Below are 17,301 nucleotides of genomic sequence, written 5' to 3' on the forward strand. Positions count from 1 at the left end.
AGACAATTCAAATTGTCAAAGTAGTTGGGAGTGTCCTTGACATAACTAAGTCCAACAGCATGTTCTGATCATCAAAGCAACTATCGTGTGTTTTTGACTGACTGGTCAAATTGCTCTCTGTGTAAAGTGCCTAGTCCACGTAATTGTCGCAGATTGTGGCAAGGGTTTGAATCTCACATGAGTTTCCCCCCCTTTGAAATGTTGATTTACATGTATTGTGTTAGTGTGCAGTGCTTGAATTGGACTAAAATAGGTGCCGGTACACATTTTGGGTGCCGGTAATGTTTATATTTAAGTGCAGGTACTGTACAATACTTTTGAGCTAATATTTTATAAGGGGTGCAGTAGAACATTTGTGGTGCCGATACTCTGTTCTGGTGAGCTCCTGCCCAAGTGTTATTGTGTTGAAAAGGGACGCCTACAGCCAACAGCTTTAAAATGAAGATTATGAAGGAATTTAATATGGAGCTACCTCTTTCTTCAGCCTTGCACACAAACACATACAAATCATATTGCATCGGCTATATTACATGGTCGTGTACACCTAAATGTAGGGCTACAACGTTTTATAGGCTACGCATTATTAGAATCATCCACTTCATAACATGCGTTTTGAATCGAACATCAAGGACCGGCAGTGAACAGGTTTATGTTGTTGTAAGGACCTCATTTATATTTCCGCCCGTGAAAGCACATGGATGTGTGTGAAACTCGTAAACAACAACGTGGGGTGTTAGTTGTAGCTAGTAGCCTAATCAAAGATGCATCAGTGCAATATTGGCACACAACATTTTGTTACAGTAGTGAATCTTGAATTTGTAGGTTTAAAATATCCCTCTAGTGGCCAGGGTTGACCTATTTTAAGACATGACATTGGTTGGTCGATATAAAGTCTAAGCTCTTTCATAGGCTGATGAAGAAGTTGTGCCAGGACGTAATCAGTACCATTTGTTGAGGTTAGCATAGGGCTAACGTGTGCCATGTTATCTGATGAGACCAGCTACAATTTAGCGTCACATACAAGTAAATCAACCCTTTTTTATTGGCTGATACACATTTTGTGCATGAGAACCCATTTAACTTTAAATGCTTGCTTATGTTCATAAGTATGGCCCACTGTATTTTACTGCAACTCAGTAGCAGGGAACTTATACTTATAGGATACTTCAGGCACATCTGAAGTATCCTATAAGTATAACTGTAGAACCTGTCATTGGTTCTACCTGGAACTAGAGGGTTCTTCATGAGAGGGTTCTAAATGGAACTCAAAAGGTTTCCCCTACAGAGACAAATCAAAGGGTTCTACATGGCACCCAACAGTCATTCTGAAAAGTACCTTTACTCATGGCTAACTACTGTACCAGGAAGTTTGAAAAGACAAGATGAGTGGGTGGGGAGCTGATATTCATGAGCTCGCTTTGACTGACAGCTCTTTGAAACGCCTATGTCAAGCAACATGGTTTCAGTGAGCAGTGTTGCAGTAAAATCCTCTCAAGCTAATTTAGTGGTTCACTAAGCAACTCAAACGACATTGAAATTGCATTAATGATATCATTTCTTTTATATATACATCTCCCGTTTGGGATGTCTCTTGTGATGCGGTTCACAGCAGCACTGACGGATGTGTTGACTTGACAACTGCATCGCCGTTTTGAACGACCCCTCCCCCCTCATCTTCTAAACCATGGCAGTCATTCTGAATGCAGACTGTGTGGAATCCTCTCTGGTTAGATTCCAATAGGAATTAAACTTCACTTTGTAAGTCAGCATAATGTGACTTGATGCTGGTTTTTATTTAGCTGATGCTGGTCACCAGCAAAAACACAACGAAGGCTGGTCATCAGCGAAAACACAACGGAAACACAACGAAGGCTGGTCTGCCAGGATAACCAGCTAGACCATGCTGGTCAGACACCAGCTAGATCATACTGGTCGGCCAGCAGAACCAGAACATGCTGGTCAGACCAGCTAGACCACGCTGGTCAGACCAACTTGACTAGCATGAACCAGCTTGAAATGTATGCAGTTTTTTCCAGCATGGCTGCAGGTTTTATTCAGAATGTTGATGCTGTATTTTAAGGGTAGATGTGGTTTTACAAAATCAAAATATCCAATGACAATGTCTGTGAGACCTTGTACACGGCATAAACCACAGTGTGGTTTACCTTTATCTGTGGTTGATTGAATTGGATCCCAGGTTTATGTTTGATGACATGTGATGTGACTGCCTTTCCACCCTCATTCATTCCTAACCCAGGGCCACATTCTCTATCAGTAACGATGAAAAAAAAAGTCATTGGTGTTAGATAACGGTCATGTTCCCCTGCTCAGACGTTGCTGACAGCGCAGTCAACGATGTGGCATGCAACCATTGGTTGATGCATGCAACGTCCGAGCAGGGTAATGCGACTTTTCGCTCACTCTTAAAGGGATGGTGTTAGATTTTGGCTCATTCTTAAAATGTGGTATTGGATTTCTGGCTCACCCTTGAAGGGGTGTTGTGAGATTTTGGCAGATGCAACAACAGCTTGAGCTTGTGTCAAACCTTGATCTATTTTGCTCTACCTGGTCATTCTCCAGGGTATTGACATCTGTTCTCTAAAAATGTCAAACAGACCGACACAAGTTGTAGGAAATGCTGAGGAAGTAGTGGCAAAAACTACATTCTGAACGCCAGTCACAATGACTAGTTGGGAGTAATGCAAATTTGAACACTAATCTGGCGTAATAATATGTGCATAGAGGCTATCCACAACATGAAAAGGTGCAAAAACTGTGTTTTATGTTTACGTTCTACTACATCCCTGGGGAAGAAGGCAGTCTTGGACCATGAGAGGGAGTATGGGCCTGCATTCACAAACCGTCTCAGAGTAGGAGTGCTGATCTAGGATCAGGTCACCTCTGTACATTCAAATATTATCTTATTCATATTATTCGTTATGATCTAAAAGGTCAAACTGACCCGAGATCATTACTACTGTGAGGGGGCTCCGAGAGGAAGGTGTAAATGGTGAATAAGGGGAGGCAGCCAGGTTCTGTTGGGCCCGGTGAAGCTGTCAGTGTTTTCATAAGGTCTTCCACCACACACATACACACCCAGTAAATGTTCTGCTGATGTTTCTGTTCCCAAATCCTGACGACTTCACCAGGTCCAAGTTGGTCACGTTGTTGTTATTCTGGGGAGGTGCTGAATAGAGCTTTGACTGTATGTACTGTTGCCCTGTCCATCTGTCTGTCCCTCTGTCTGATGTCTGTCTGTCTGGAGGATTAGAATTCAGTGTTGGAGGCTAAAACATCTGGATGCTGAGTCTGCCCTCTCTCTTTTCCAGTATCTCCCTTTTTCTGAGAGACACATAAGTGTTCTTCCCTCTCTTTGTGTGTGCCAGAGGGAGCTAAAAGTCACTGGAGCTTGACACCAGCTGTTTTATCCATCAGTACTCTCCCCCTACTATATTCTACTGTACTGTGATGTACTCTACTGTGCTGTACTGTGTATGCTGACACTACTGACAGAGAGCACCATTTTGTATTGATGTGGCAAAATTTTGATGCCATATTTTCATAACTCATTTTCCTGTTTTGTCCTGTCTCTCCCGTCTGTCTGTCTTTCTCTCTGTCCCTTGTCTGTGGCCTTAACACTTGATTTGGATTTTTGGTTTGACTGTTGATTTGACTTGATTTGGTATGATTTTTTTACATTTTTTATTGTTTTTGTTTTTTGAAACCTATTTCTTCATAACAATCGCTATTCCTTGCTATTTCTAATCCATTATATATTTTAATGCGACATCTTTCTCTGTCATCCAAATTATATCCATATCCTCCTTAAACATGAAAAAAATTACATAATAATCATTAAAACATTTAAATTAACCACAAACATTTATGCAATTTTACTTTATTTTGTACCAAATGTCCTGCATTTAAACTGTTTTTAACCCTAAAACGACTTTTCCCCAAAACACCACTGTTAACTTCTGTCACCTCTCCGGTAACCCCTTGACCTCTAACCTAATGTAACCCTCTAACTATGACAACACGGTCACCACAGCGACAGGCTATGAGAAGTCTCGCAGCCTCAATAACATTTCGGGCATGTCAGGAGCCCCCATGCGCCTCACCCCCATCACCAACCCTTTCGAGCCCCCGGGAACCAACCTCCGCCGCTGTCACTCCCCCATCCCCTCCATTTTGTAGCGTCATGATGTGGAGAAGCAAGCCAACAAGTCAACTGCAGGAGGAGCATCAGGAAAGAGAGACATACCAACACCACTGTAATCCCAGTACTCCCATTTAAATTAGTCCGATAGTGATAATGATAATGAGCTGTAGGGGGTGCCATTTAGCCACATTTTAATAATGCTCTATATTGAAAGCCAGGTAGAGGGGGACATGCAGTGTAAAAGAGACTTAGAATGAATAGCAAAAATATCCACTATGACTACATGCACTTTACCACCACATGCAACGTGCAATATGTTAAGCCGAAGCAAAATGTTAAGAGGTATTCAGTGTAAGTCTACAGCAATGCTACGCCTGTTGGAGCAATGAGAACACACACCACCACACACACACACACACACACACACATATACTCTCACACACTTGCCTTATTAACATGGATTGAGTGTAGGTTAGTGATTGGGACTGATAAATAATGTAGTGAGCTACAATAGCAGGCCTCCCTGTGTTATAGTAAATGTGTGCTGTTCTTGCACTCAGTATTACCACTAATCCTAAAGAGCTCCCTTAGTCCAATGAGACTTCTGCTGATACTCTACACCCCCACACAACATCAAGCCTCGACAGCTAACCCATCCACTCACTCTCACACACACACATCGCTTGTATTTGGGATGAGAACACACAGTAACTAACACCAACAAAATATCGAATATATATTAAAATGCATGCATTCGTTTTTTGAAGAAGAAAAAAAAAATCACACAAAGAAATTCTTCTATTTAACAGAAAATCTTTGAAAAGAAAAGAGGCAAGCCCAAAGTAAGAAAATGATTTGTTAGTAGCACCCATAAAACAAGCCATGTACTGGTTAGTGCTAGATCTCCCAGGGGAGATGACTCATTGGACCGTTAAATGTGTTTCTGTGTGCAGAATATAAACTGTATCCACACACACACACACACACTTAGAGACTCACGACCGATCAAACGGCAATGTTTCATTTTAAAAGCTGGAGGGTGCTAGAGAGTTGTCCTGTACTAGCATTCATTCACTACTACTGTTATTATCATTATCATTATTGATATTATCAGTGCCATGTAGAGAGCTGGAGAGAACGCAAAGCGTTCTGGGATCTTTTGTGCAACACACAGACTCTGATGAAAGCCTGAACAACGGCCATCAATGTTTTAAAGAAGAGATTCCCGAGTAGCATCCTAACCCACAGAGAGGGAGGACATAATAACAAACTATTTTTATAATGGTTTTGAGGATTAAAGGGCAGAAGGGACGGATGGATTCTCTCTTCTTTCTCTAGGGAGCGGGGTTAGGTGTGGTAGAGAAGACAGGGTCGAGGTGGAACTCTCATTCCCGTTGGTCGGGAGCAGTAAAAGGGGCCATCGAAGCAGGGATCGGTATTTCTCATCATTGACCATATACCGTCCCTACCCCGCCCTACCTGCCCTCTTGTATGCAGGTGCATGAAATGAAATGAAGCTTCTTTCTCTTTTTCTAAATATGGCTCCTCAGAAATCAATCTGTACACATATCAAACTATACCTTTCAGTCTGCACATGTCAGTGTCAGGAGGGTGTGGCTTTATTCAGAAGTGGCTTCGGGTCACCCGTTGGACAAGAGATCAATTTCGGTCTTTTTCATTTTCATCATCGCTCTCCCTTCACTTCCTCAATCCTTTGTTGTCTTCCTGTATCGAGCATTTCGCCACATCGCCACTCTCACAATGACTCTTATGATTTTGAGTGTAGTGATTTTTTTCTTCAGTTTTCTTTTTTGCTTTCTCTCTTTTGTCCTTTTTGACCCCCCCCCCCCTCCCCCTCCCACCTCCCACCTCCCGCCCCCCACGTCTCCCGGTCCTGGCTGCTGAACCATCGCTCCTCACATAAAAAGAGGGCACCGTGAATGGAGGATGGACTGACAGCGCTTGGTAGAAGAACAGAACGAATCAATGATAAAATTAACAAAAGAGGCAACATACATATATAGAAATATGCAATGTATAGAAATATATTTGTATCTATGTATAGTTAATCCTACGAAGATATGCTGTATGCTATATATCTGTGGCGCACATGGGAGTTGTGTGGTTTTGTGTACACAGACATGCGTCTACCTCTGGTCCAAGATGCAAGAGTGCCAATTCATCAGAATTATACATCATTCCTTTCTTTCTCACTGTTTTCTGGGGGGGAAAAGGGAGGGAAAAGGAAGTGTTGAAGGAGGACAAATGTTTTCCCTCCATACCAGACATCAGGAAAAAAAAGAGACCAAAACTTCTTAAAATCCCGATTTCTTTTGAAATTTTGTTGAAATGTAGAAGATGACGAGGTTATAGTGACAATGTACAAAAAAAAAAAAAAATCTATCTTGATATACCCAATGTCGACATTTTCATTATTGTCACTCTTATGGATTGTATATTTTCATTTAAGCGGTTGATTTACAGAAATGTTTATTTTTGTATTTTCTGATGTTACTGTCGATTTTATTATTGATATTTATTGGCATAGAATGTTGCCATCTATTAAGGTAATGCTTGTGCCTCTAACTGTTCGTATCCAGTTCTGTTGCTTGAAATGTGTCTGTTTGATTTGATGTGGTTTTTTGGGGGGGGTTTGACCTTCCCATCCCTCCCCCTCCTCATTTCTCACTCTGCTACCTGCTCCTCTCTCACGAGAGACAGAGGGTTGTGTAAGGACTGAAGGTGAAATCTTTTCACATTTCGTAGAAATGGCAATCTCTACGGCTAACATTAGCATTAGCCTTATACAGGTGTGGACTGTATACACTCTAGATAGCGTTAAGCTAAAAAAGCTATTAGGGCAAACTCGCTCAGCGATCGAAGCAACAACAAAAAATACAATTAGACTAAACCGTTAGATAATTCAAAGCTCAGGACTCGTTCGGTTGAGAGCTGTGTCCTCTACAGGCTCAAGTGATGCTGTGAGAAGGTTTGACGCTTTATTAGTTTCAAATATGAACCGTTGTTGTGAGTCACGTGACATAACTCCATATCTGCATTTCATATCTGCACATATTCAATAGTAGCCCGAGTACCAGTTGGTTCGCACTCTATTACCAAGTCCTTGTCACTCATTGTCACATCAAACGTGTCATGTTTAGCTTGCCAATGACATAGGAGTTGGCTAGACAGCACAAACAGATCTGGGACCACTCTAATTCGATAGTAGTGGGTGAGAATCCGAAAAGCCTTCATCTGTGTAGAGTTTGAGGTGGGAGTGACAGGGAGGGTGAAAGCTTGACCTATAACTATGGTTGGGGTGGACTCCATTTTGATTGCAGTCAATTCAGGAGATGCATTGAATCTCAATTCATTCATTGAAAATCGCCTGTTATATTAAATGTGGGATTCTTTTTGATGAATGGTTTGGATTTTTATTCACCTCCAGAGTTGATATAATATAAATGGAGTTCACCCCAACTTGCACTAGTACTCTACACCCAGAGTAATATATATGATAATATAGTTATATATGGTAGTACACATAGATATATTCCCTATATATGGTTTTGTTGACACCCAGACACAAGTCTACAAACTACCAAATCGATTTTTTTCAAATTGTCTCTCTTCATCCCTACATCCCTCACTTTCTCCCCTGTCTTCTTCCCTTGATCTAGTGCTTTGGGTGTTAGTTCTTGTATTATAGGAATTCTTCTTATACCTGTTATTGGTCCAAATGTTCTGTACAGTTGTAAAGTTTTGACTTATTTCAGTCTTCATGGGGTTTCCATTGCAAGCAATAAGGAATTGACATGTCTATATCCATCATCAAGGAAATGTGATTTGAGAAGACATCAGATTTGATCATAAGCTTCATGAAGGTGTATATATTTACTGTATATATTAAGTGCATATGAATGTGTATATTTCTATACACATAACATATAGACTAACAGCATGCTATTAGGGAACAAAAGCACCCGGCCCTCATAGTTTTGTCTCAGAAGAGTTGGGCTTATATATGCATGTTAAGATGTTCTAGGGTGGAAGAGACCATTGGTACCCTAATGGGGAGGGGGTTTGGGAAAGTTGTATTTTTTAAGGATGGGGAAGGGTAACCAGTGGTCTTGTGTAGCCGCTCTGTTATTTCTTATTGACCTTACAAGACTAACTGGTAATAATAATTACTTTATGATTTATCATTTTTGTTATCTTTATACAGAGAACTATTCTGAGAGCTCAGTGCTTATCAGGTATATGCAAAAAGAAGCAGTAACTGTGAATTAATACTAGAGAAAAAAATCGACTTCTTCCTTTTTCCACGTTAATCAGAACACGTCCTCAAAACTCAATTTCCCTCGGTGAAAACCACATTGGCCAAAGCCCACCCAAACCTTGCCGACTTTTCTACACACTTCCTCTCCTCTCTGTTCTCCCTCTCTCTTGTTCCATCAATCCATCCTGTCCTGTCTTGTCCCTCTCTTGCTTGAAATATCCTGAGATACAGTACATACCCAACATTTTAGGGGTTTAACGTTTGTAACGATACGATAACCTCCACTATGTGGAGGGAAAGCTCACAGGACGTTTGCATTATTAGTGATATTTTTTGTTGTTTGATAAACTAATGACCTTTAACCAGGGATATGATGTGCATTACTTTCGTTTTTTGCTACACCTTGTGGTTACTTATTAGGACAGTTATTGAGTCACAGATAGAAAAACGAACCTCGACTGTCACGAACAATCTACAAATAGACTATACCTCTGGTGGTTGAATTCACACGTAACCAACCGTAGGCTACAGACATGGATGACTCATTGTTGAGCAAAAAATGCTTATGCTACATCCTTGTGCATCCTGCACATTCTTTCAACTTAGGGTGCATCTGAAATGGCACCCTAGTCCCTATGTAGTGCACTACTTTTGACCAGAGCCCTATTATAGGGAGTAGGAATAGTCAATACCCACTGGGAACACCGTGAAATAGACATTGAATTAACATCTGTGCCCAACGGGTAGTGAATATTCCCCCATTGTCACTGGGACAGGAAGTTGCTGCTCTTTGACAAGCAGTAAGAGGTGAGCATGTGACATTCTAGAATGGATCAGTAGAGGTTGTTGTGATAGGTGGTTATTTTGCTCATTATTGATGGGCAAGTTGATGGTTTAGTTAGTGGGGTCAGTTAGTAGAGTGATGGTCAGGTGTGTGTATCATTGCATGTTTTTGTTCAATCATTGCAGATAAAAACAAAAACACTCTGGGAAGAAGTTCTTCAGACACTTTTTTTGAGCATTCCTAAGAAAGGAGAAGGACTTTAAAGATGCTGAAATGGTGGTTGTTTGCAGTCTAGTCAACAACTGACGTAGAAATGAATTGAATAATATCACCAGTGCAATGTTTTTGACTACACCTCTGTCTTCCCCCTTTTCCACATTTCCCCTTTCCCTCTCTTCGTCAGTCTCCCTACATTCTCAACTCAGGTATATCTCTCTCTATGTTGGTTTAAATCAGTGCTTCCAGACGTAATGTCTATCAGAGCCGAACAGAGAGAAGGTTTGAAATGTTTTGCTTCCTCTCTACTGTATGTATGGACTTGTAAATATTGTATGTCCTGTGTCCTCATCCCAGCTCACCTATGTACCCTGTTATGTGATTCCGAGGTTGTTTTGTCCCTCCACTCTCCTCTCTCTCTCCGACACACACGTTTCACCCCATCTCAACCTATCCACTTTCTGCTATTCTTTTTTTTTTTGTATTGGTATTTTGAGATGTGCTATCTCTACTGCTTCCATTACAAAACCCCAAACTGAAACAACAGACTTTGGGAAAATGAAAAGACCCATAAACGTTAAAGTTTCATCTCCCCTAAAAGTGGATTACAAACATCTCCTGAGGATAGGAGTGGACAGAAAAAAGGACAGAAAGACTGTCATATGATGTTTTTTTTGGGGGGGGGGAGTAGGAACTGTATATTAAAAAAAAGGATTGTCATCAAAGGAAGAACCATGAAATGGAGGACAGTTTGGGGAAGAAAGAAAAAAACTAAATGAGAGGAGGAAGTATGCTGATCACTTCTCAGTGTAAGAATGTGTTTTGTGTTCTGTGTGCTGTTTCGCTCTGTGCTTCGTGTGGTGTGTTTTCGCAGTGCATGTTTGCGTGTGTGTGTAACTGTGTTTTGTGTTGCGTGTGTGTCTTGTTTTTTTGTGCTTCGCTCTGTTTCATGTCTAATTTTTTCCTCCATGTTGCCTATCTGTGTGTGTAGGCTGTAGGATACATACAGTGCTTTCAGAAAGTATTCATACCCCTTGATTTATTCCACATTTTGTTGTGTTCAAAATGGATGAAATATTTTTTTTGCTTCTCACCCATCTACACACAATACCCCATAATGACAAAGTGAAACCCTGTTTTTAGATTTTTTTTTTGCAAATGTATTTAAAATTAAATACAGAAGAATCTAATTTACATAAGTATTCATACCCCCATGAGTCAATACATGTTAGAATCATTTTTGGCAGCGATTACAGCTGTGAGTTTTTCTGGGTAAGTCGCTAAGAGTTTTGTACAACTGGATTATACAATATTTGCAGATTATTCTTTTTAAAATTGTTCAAGCTCTGTCAAATTGGGTTGTTGATCATTGCTAGACAGCCATTTTCAAGATTTTCAACCTAATTTAATCCAAAACCGCATGCCAGTCAGGAACATTGAATGTTACCTTGGCAAAATCCTTAGTCCTTGCCAATGACAAGCATAGCCATAACCAGATTGCAGCCACCACCATGCTTGAAAATATGAAGAGTGATACTCAGTGATGTGTTGGATTTGCCAAAAACATAGCATTCATTTCTTTGCTAAATTTTGTGCAGTTTTACTTTAGTGCCTTATTGCAAACAGGATGCATGTTTTGGAATACTTTTATTCTGTACAGGCTTCCTTCTTTTCAATCTGTCATTTAGGTTAGTATTGTGGAGTAACTACAATGTTGTTGATCCATCCTCACTTTTCTCCTATCAGACACATTAAACTCTGTAACTGTTTTAAAGTCACCATTGGCCTCATGGTGAAATCCCTTTGCGGTTTCCTTCCTCTCCGGAAACGGGGTTAGGAAGGATGCCTGTATCTTTGTACTGACGTTGTGTATTGATACAGCATCCAAAGTGTAATCAATAACTTCACCACGCTCAAAGGGATATTCAATGTCTTTTTTTTTTTTACCCATCTACCCATTTGGAAAACCTTCCTGGTCTTAGTGGTTGAATCTGTGTTTGAAATGTACTACTCGACTGTGGGACGTTACAGATAATTACCGAGATGAGGTAGTCATTCAGAAATCATGTTAAACACTATAATTGCACACAGAGTGAGCCCATGCAACTTATTATATGACTTGTTAACCAAATCTTTACTCCTGAACTTATTTAGGCTTGCCATAACAAAGGGGTTGAATACTTATTGACTCAAGACATTTTAGCATTTCATTTGTAATTATTTTGTAATTTTTTATTTTTTTAAACATAATTCCACTTTGACATTATGTATGTAGGCCAACAAAATGTGGAAAAGTCAAGGGGTATGAATACTTTCTGAAGTGCTCTCAGCTCTTGGTCTGTGTTTAGCTAAACTAACATTCCTGGTGTGCTGTAGTCCTGTGTGGGAATGACCTCCAAAATCACTGACTCAGTCCTTTTTGCTGGAAAAGCACCCTATTGGACTATGACTAACCAATGAATTAAGAGGTAGACGAACACCAGCAGACTAAACAGCCCACAAGGACTGAAACCACCCACGGCAATTGTATCGGTGTCTGTGCGTGTGTCCGTGCAAAACTTACAGGCTTTTCTGCCTTTTCGTAATTTGTGTACATGCATGTCAGATGTGCTTTGCAAAAAAAAGGTATTTCGTTTGCTTTATCGTCTATCGATCAGTTGAATCATTTGCTTTGAACAGTTGTACTCATCATAAGTAAACCCATCCAGTCATACAATCAAACACTTGACTATAACTATTGAGAATGTGAAATGAATTCAAACTCCCATTCAAGCTCATGTTAGGTTAATAGTATCAACTAAACTACCCTGGATCATGTAGGTTTTTAAACATCCAGTCGTAGCTGGTTGATATTCTAGGTTTGCTGGAACTTCCACTGATTCTTCTCCTTGTTTCTCTCCTCTTTTTTTTTCCAGTGTTGAGTTTCTAAAATTCCCCTTCCTGTCCAAGAAGAGGAACAACCATAGGACACATTCACCCAGAGCTCCCTACTGGATTCACTGTGGGCTGAAGGGATACGTAACCGGGGAGAGAGAGAGAGGGAGAGAAAAAAGGAGAGAGAGCGAGAGAACGAAAGAGAACTGAAGGTGATGGTGATAATGGGCGGATGATAGAGGACAAAGAGAGTCAAAGAGATTTGTTCATCCCTCCGCACCAGAAGCATCCTTCGTTCCCGTGGACTCCTCGATCAGCACCATCCTGTAGAAAACAAACTCCAGACCAACATAACAGACTTACAGACTGAAACACATACCTTATGTCAGCATACTTTACAGTGTCTTATTATACTAAGTTTATTGACATTGAAATCCCAGACAAACGATAAAAGAAACAAACAATAGAACAGAATGCCCCTAGGAAAGAGCCAAAGGGTTATGGGACAGTAGGACAATGTTCCACAACTTGGTTGTCATCCTACTGTATCATAGACAATGTATGCTCTTAACCACTGTCAAATGTTCCCTTAGACAACTGACATGTTACCGGCTCTCAGATACAGCATATTCAATTGTTTTTATATCTTCCTATTTGGTACTTCAAAGATCGGACATACAGTACGGTAGGCAACATAAACAAACTACTGCAGTGGTCTGAGATTACTCGACACAGTCAGCGTGGATGTGACTACAGAAAAGGCGAGCCAGGTGCTAGCTAATGGCAAAATAAATTTACATAACAGTCATTTTACTGTTTTACAGCCAAACACTATGCAAAGCTATGAGGCTGAATGACCATTGCGTCCAGTGACTCTTGAGTCAGCCCACTATGGTGACGCTACCTTCTTATGTTCAGTCAGTCACGGCTGTTGGACTGTTTTCAGTGATTGACAGCCCTTCTCTTACCTCTCACAAGAGACACACTTCAGAATATACTGAATTATGGGCCACAATAGTAGAACAACCAGTTATATAGTATACCAGGCCATTGGCCATATCATAGAAACCTGCACATAGGTCTGACATACGATACACTCCCTGACTGACTGATGCTGACTTGTGTTGCATGAGAGAGGATGTCGGCTGACCCTAACAGACCTACTCATCGACCACTTTGAAGGATTTGGGCCTAAAGAAAACCGGCGCGTGTGTGAGAGTGTGTGTGCTGGAGAGATGAGGAGGACGCCAAAGGAGAGAGACACTGGAAGCATGACCGCAATGCGCATGCCAAGAACGCCAGCGACTGCTGGAAAACAAGGACAGACATTGCCCTCTCTTTCTCGCTCTCAATCTCTCCCTCTCTTTATCTCCACCCCTCTGCATCTCAGCATTGCTCCTCCTCCGTAGCAAACTGCATGGCATGATCGAAAAAACCTGAGGAACGAAACGTAGAGAACAAAAGGATGGAGAGAGAGACCAGAGAGACTTTATTTTTTAAACCAAACAATCATAGTCACATCAACCTTTTTCAAAAAGATCAAATTGGTAACTATTTGCAAGTGTCAAGATAACATGCGGTCGACTGCTCGTTGAGAGAGTGGCTACTGTAAAGGTCTCTCTCCTTTCTGTAGAAAGGAGGAAGGTCAAAGAGCACTGCACCTCTGGGGGGGATCAGAGAGGTTCACAAGGAAGTGCGAGAAAAGAGCGGGAAGAGGGTGAACTTTGATAAACAATTCCGGGAAAAAGTGAAAATGCATTTTTATTACTTTGTTTACCAGCATGACTATTCTGCATGAGTCTACTTCTGCAAGCCCTAACCCCACCCCCTCCCTAAAAAAGAGGGCTAGGAATTGAAAAAAATGTACAAAATCGAGACGAAACAAAAAATATTTATGTTATATGCAACTAATTTTAAAAAAGAGCAGGATTATATTAAAAAAAATATCTATATTTTGTTTTGGGATAATAAAAAAAGGAATAACGAAAAAAATATATAGGATTGCAAGATACACATTGAACAATGTTTTCTTAGACAAATAAGATACACACACACCACAAAATCTACCAGAGATGAACTGTGCGAGGAACTTCCCCTGATACTACAACTACTCTACTACTACTTCGATGACTACTCTTCTCCCTCTCTGCTACTTCTTCTTCTACTGCTCTCACTCTCTGGTCCTACCGCCCTGATTGCGCCCCCTGCTGCCAATTCACTGTCTTCCACCCCACTGTCCATCTAGGTCCCCTCTCCACTGTCTGTCTGCATAACTCTGTTTAGTTGGACTGTGCTCAGATCCGATGGGTCATATTTACCAGGATCCAAACGGGCCCGAACGGGAGGGACTATACCTGAACTTGTCTAACAAGTTTTCCGCTGCAAAGTTGTTTTCTACGGTGTGCACCAATGAATACGACCATGATGGACTCTGTTTTTGTTCTTTCAGTCTCATGCTCAAGGTCGGAGATGGCAACTTCACCACCGGGACGCGGTTGTAGACTCTTAAGGTCTCGGCTAGCTAAAGCAGTGTAGCGATACCTAGCAGAGATTAGACCTCACCCCGTCCCCGGGCTAAAAGCCCACTGCGCATTGGGAGAAAGTATCTGATCTGGTGAACGAGATTAGCGATGACCTAACACACAAAAAAATAACATTGATTGGATTGTGTAGCCCAATAATACTGTAGCTCTGACCCTGTACTGTAGCTAGCACCTGTAGCACTGCACTGGCTGGCCATAGATAGCGCCATATTAGCTCAGCCCTGCTATTGTAGCTATACAATGCGTAGCTTTGTGCTGCTATGACATAATGTACTGTAGGCCTATCTCCCTGATTATGGGGATGTGTATAACATGTCGTTGTGGCATTTAACACAACCCCCCTACTCGCTTACTCTACAGCCTATGTGATAGTCAACAGTGTTTGTTTTACACATGCTGGTGCCCCCGGCGTTGGTGAAGCAGCCATCTTTGCTCCATTTCCCAGGTGGGGATAGCATATTGCCAGGAAAACTGCTGTTCAGAGATGCGTGAAGGGAACGCCAAACTGTCTATCTATGCTATCATAATGAGTTTATCTAGATAAATTGTTGTCGTTTCTGTTGATGAGCAAAAGCTCTTGTTGACCTTCCACCACCCCTGCCTGTTTTGCGGTACGGCTGTATGCCTCGCACCAGGCACCTCACCACACTCTCAACAACAACATATATTTTGTTTTATTTCCCCGTTTTCCCATGTTTCTTTTCAAGTGATTTTTGTTGTTGCTATGTTCTGTTTCTAGGCCTGTATGTATAGGTAATGTCGCCAGTCACCGCAAACCCTTAGCTAGGCCCACATCAGAGTTGAGATATGTCGTTTATCCCCAATGAAGAGTGCCATCATCTGAGTCGTGGTTTGTCTCTGGTGACACTGGTCTAGCCGAGTGTTCCAGCAGAGCAGGGTTCATCTCAAGGGTGATATTTAATGTTACAATGGGGGAGGAGGAGAGGATAGTTAATCATGTCTGGGGGGGGGTAAATGACGTCACTTCAGACCGTGTCAAATACAATTTGGGTCACATTCATTTGCATATTGCTCGTTTTAGATTTTTGTCTCAAATGAGTGTTAACTTGTGTTCACTTCCCAAAACGGTTCCTTTGTTTTTGTTTGTTTTTGTTATTACGCAATGATGATGATTTTGATGATGTTCCAGAGATGCTGGGGGCTAACTGTACTGAGAACTGAGCAACTAACTATGCAAGAGTTTGACTGTAGCATACGATTAACTTCAGTGTTTCATTGTGCCAAAGGAGTTCAGTGTGTTGGGTCTGTCTGTCTGTTGTGTGGGAGGGCAAGAATGGGGCAGGGTAAGGATGGAAAAAGGGGGCAGCTACTATATCTAGTATGGTGCATTGTTTACTGAAATAAATGGGAGTGTGGGGGTTAAAGTAATTCGAATAGGGGCCCCCCTGAAGACCTCTGGAGTATGCCACTCAGGATATGTCCCTGTACCCGCAGTTTTCATTTGATACACTGGATCTCTGTCATTCATCACCTTATGTCTGATTCCTCCCCCTTTTCCTTCTCCTCCTCAACCCCCATCCCTTTCACATTCATTCCTTCTCCCTCTCAACTCCTGCCTACTCCTTCTCTCACTCTCTCCCTTTCCAAAAAAAAGTTTATAATGGCACGATGTTTGTTACAAAAAGAATGATTTGAAATGATAGAGATATGTAACCATAGATTATGGAAGGACGCATCACTACTAGACATTTCATTCTGAAGATGGAAATGATTGTTTGTGAGGTAGAGAAGGCGAGGGATCGGGTGCAAGGTGGATGGGAAGAAGAGGGGATGGGCACAACTGGCTTAGATAGAGCTAAAGACAGAGGTGAATGGATCATACCCCCCCCCCCCCCATCAACCTTCTGGTAGCACACCCCACACAGACACGTTAAATGGAAACATAGACCGTTCCATTTAAAATGTCAGGGGGGAGGGGGGGTCTATTGTCAGAGCAATAATTTGTTCCAAACCCTCGATTTTGTGGGGGAGTCCAATGCCATTTACCTAAACTTACTGTCAAAGCAACCTTACCACCTGTTAAAAAAAATAAAAAAAAGAACCTGTTAAATACTTTATTCTGTATTGTTTTCATCTTGATTTTAAAGCATGCGTACACATCTAGTCTGAGTTTTGGGATGGGTTTTCACAAAACAGGTGGTGAATATACTGTGAATAACCACCATCTTATGTGAATGACTGTACTACCACTGTGTGTCAGTGGGAATGTATGTGTGTGCGCTACCAGAAGACACGTTGTGCAGGTGGGGGGTGTGTGTGATCCTCCTCCACGCCCACTTGAGAGGATTGACAGCTCAACACTTGCATAACTTTACTTGAAACCCAAATACAAAACATATCAAGAAAGGAGCAGAGTAAAGCCAGAAACCCCGCTGTCATATATTCTCTTTCCCCGTCTTCCTCCCTCTCATCCCCGTCTCCT

At 41.5% G+C, this 17,301-nt stretch overlaps 1 protein-coding gene across 2 annotated transcripts in view; it reads left to right on the forward strand.

Moving 5' to 3' along the window:
- LOC106600760 (voltage-gated potassium channel KCNC1) overlaps positions 1 to 16,931 on the forward strand; it is a 93,042-nt gene extending 76,111 nt beyond the window's left edge. The window contains exons 4-5 of one of the 2 annotated variants that reach the window (XM_082973592.1): positions 4,052 to 10,250; positions 12,357 to 16,931. In XM_082973592.1, coding sequence (XP_082829718.1) covers positions 4,052 to 4,197 — 146 coding nt within the window. In that variant the 3' untranslated portion in view covers positions 4,198 to 10,250; positions 12,357 to 16,931. The remainder of the gene's footprint in view (positions 1 to 4,051; positions 10,251 to 12,356) is intronic. The other variant, XM_014192375.3, reaches the window with a different exon arrangement.
- The last annotated feature ends 370 nt before the right edge of the window (positions 16,932 to 17,301 follow it).

This window comes from Salmo salar, chromosome 03, assembly GCF_965601325.2.
Source record: "Salmo salar chromosome 03, fSalSal1, whole genome shotgun sequence".
NCBI lineage: Eukaryota > Metazoa > Chordata > Actinopteri > Salmoniformes > Salmonidae > Salmo > Salmo salar.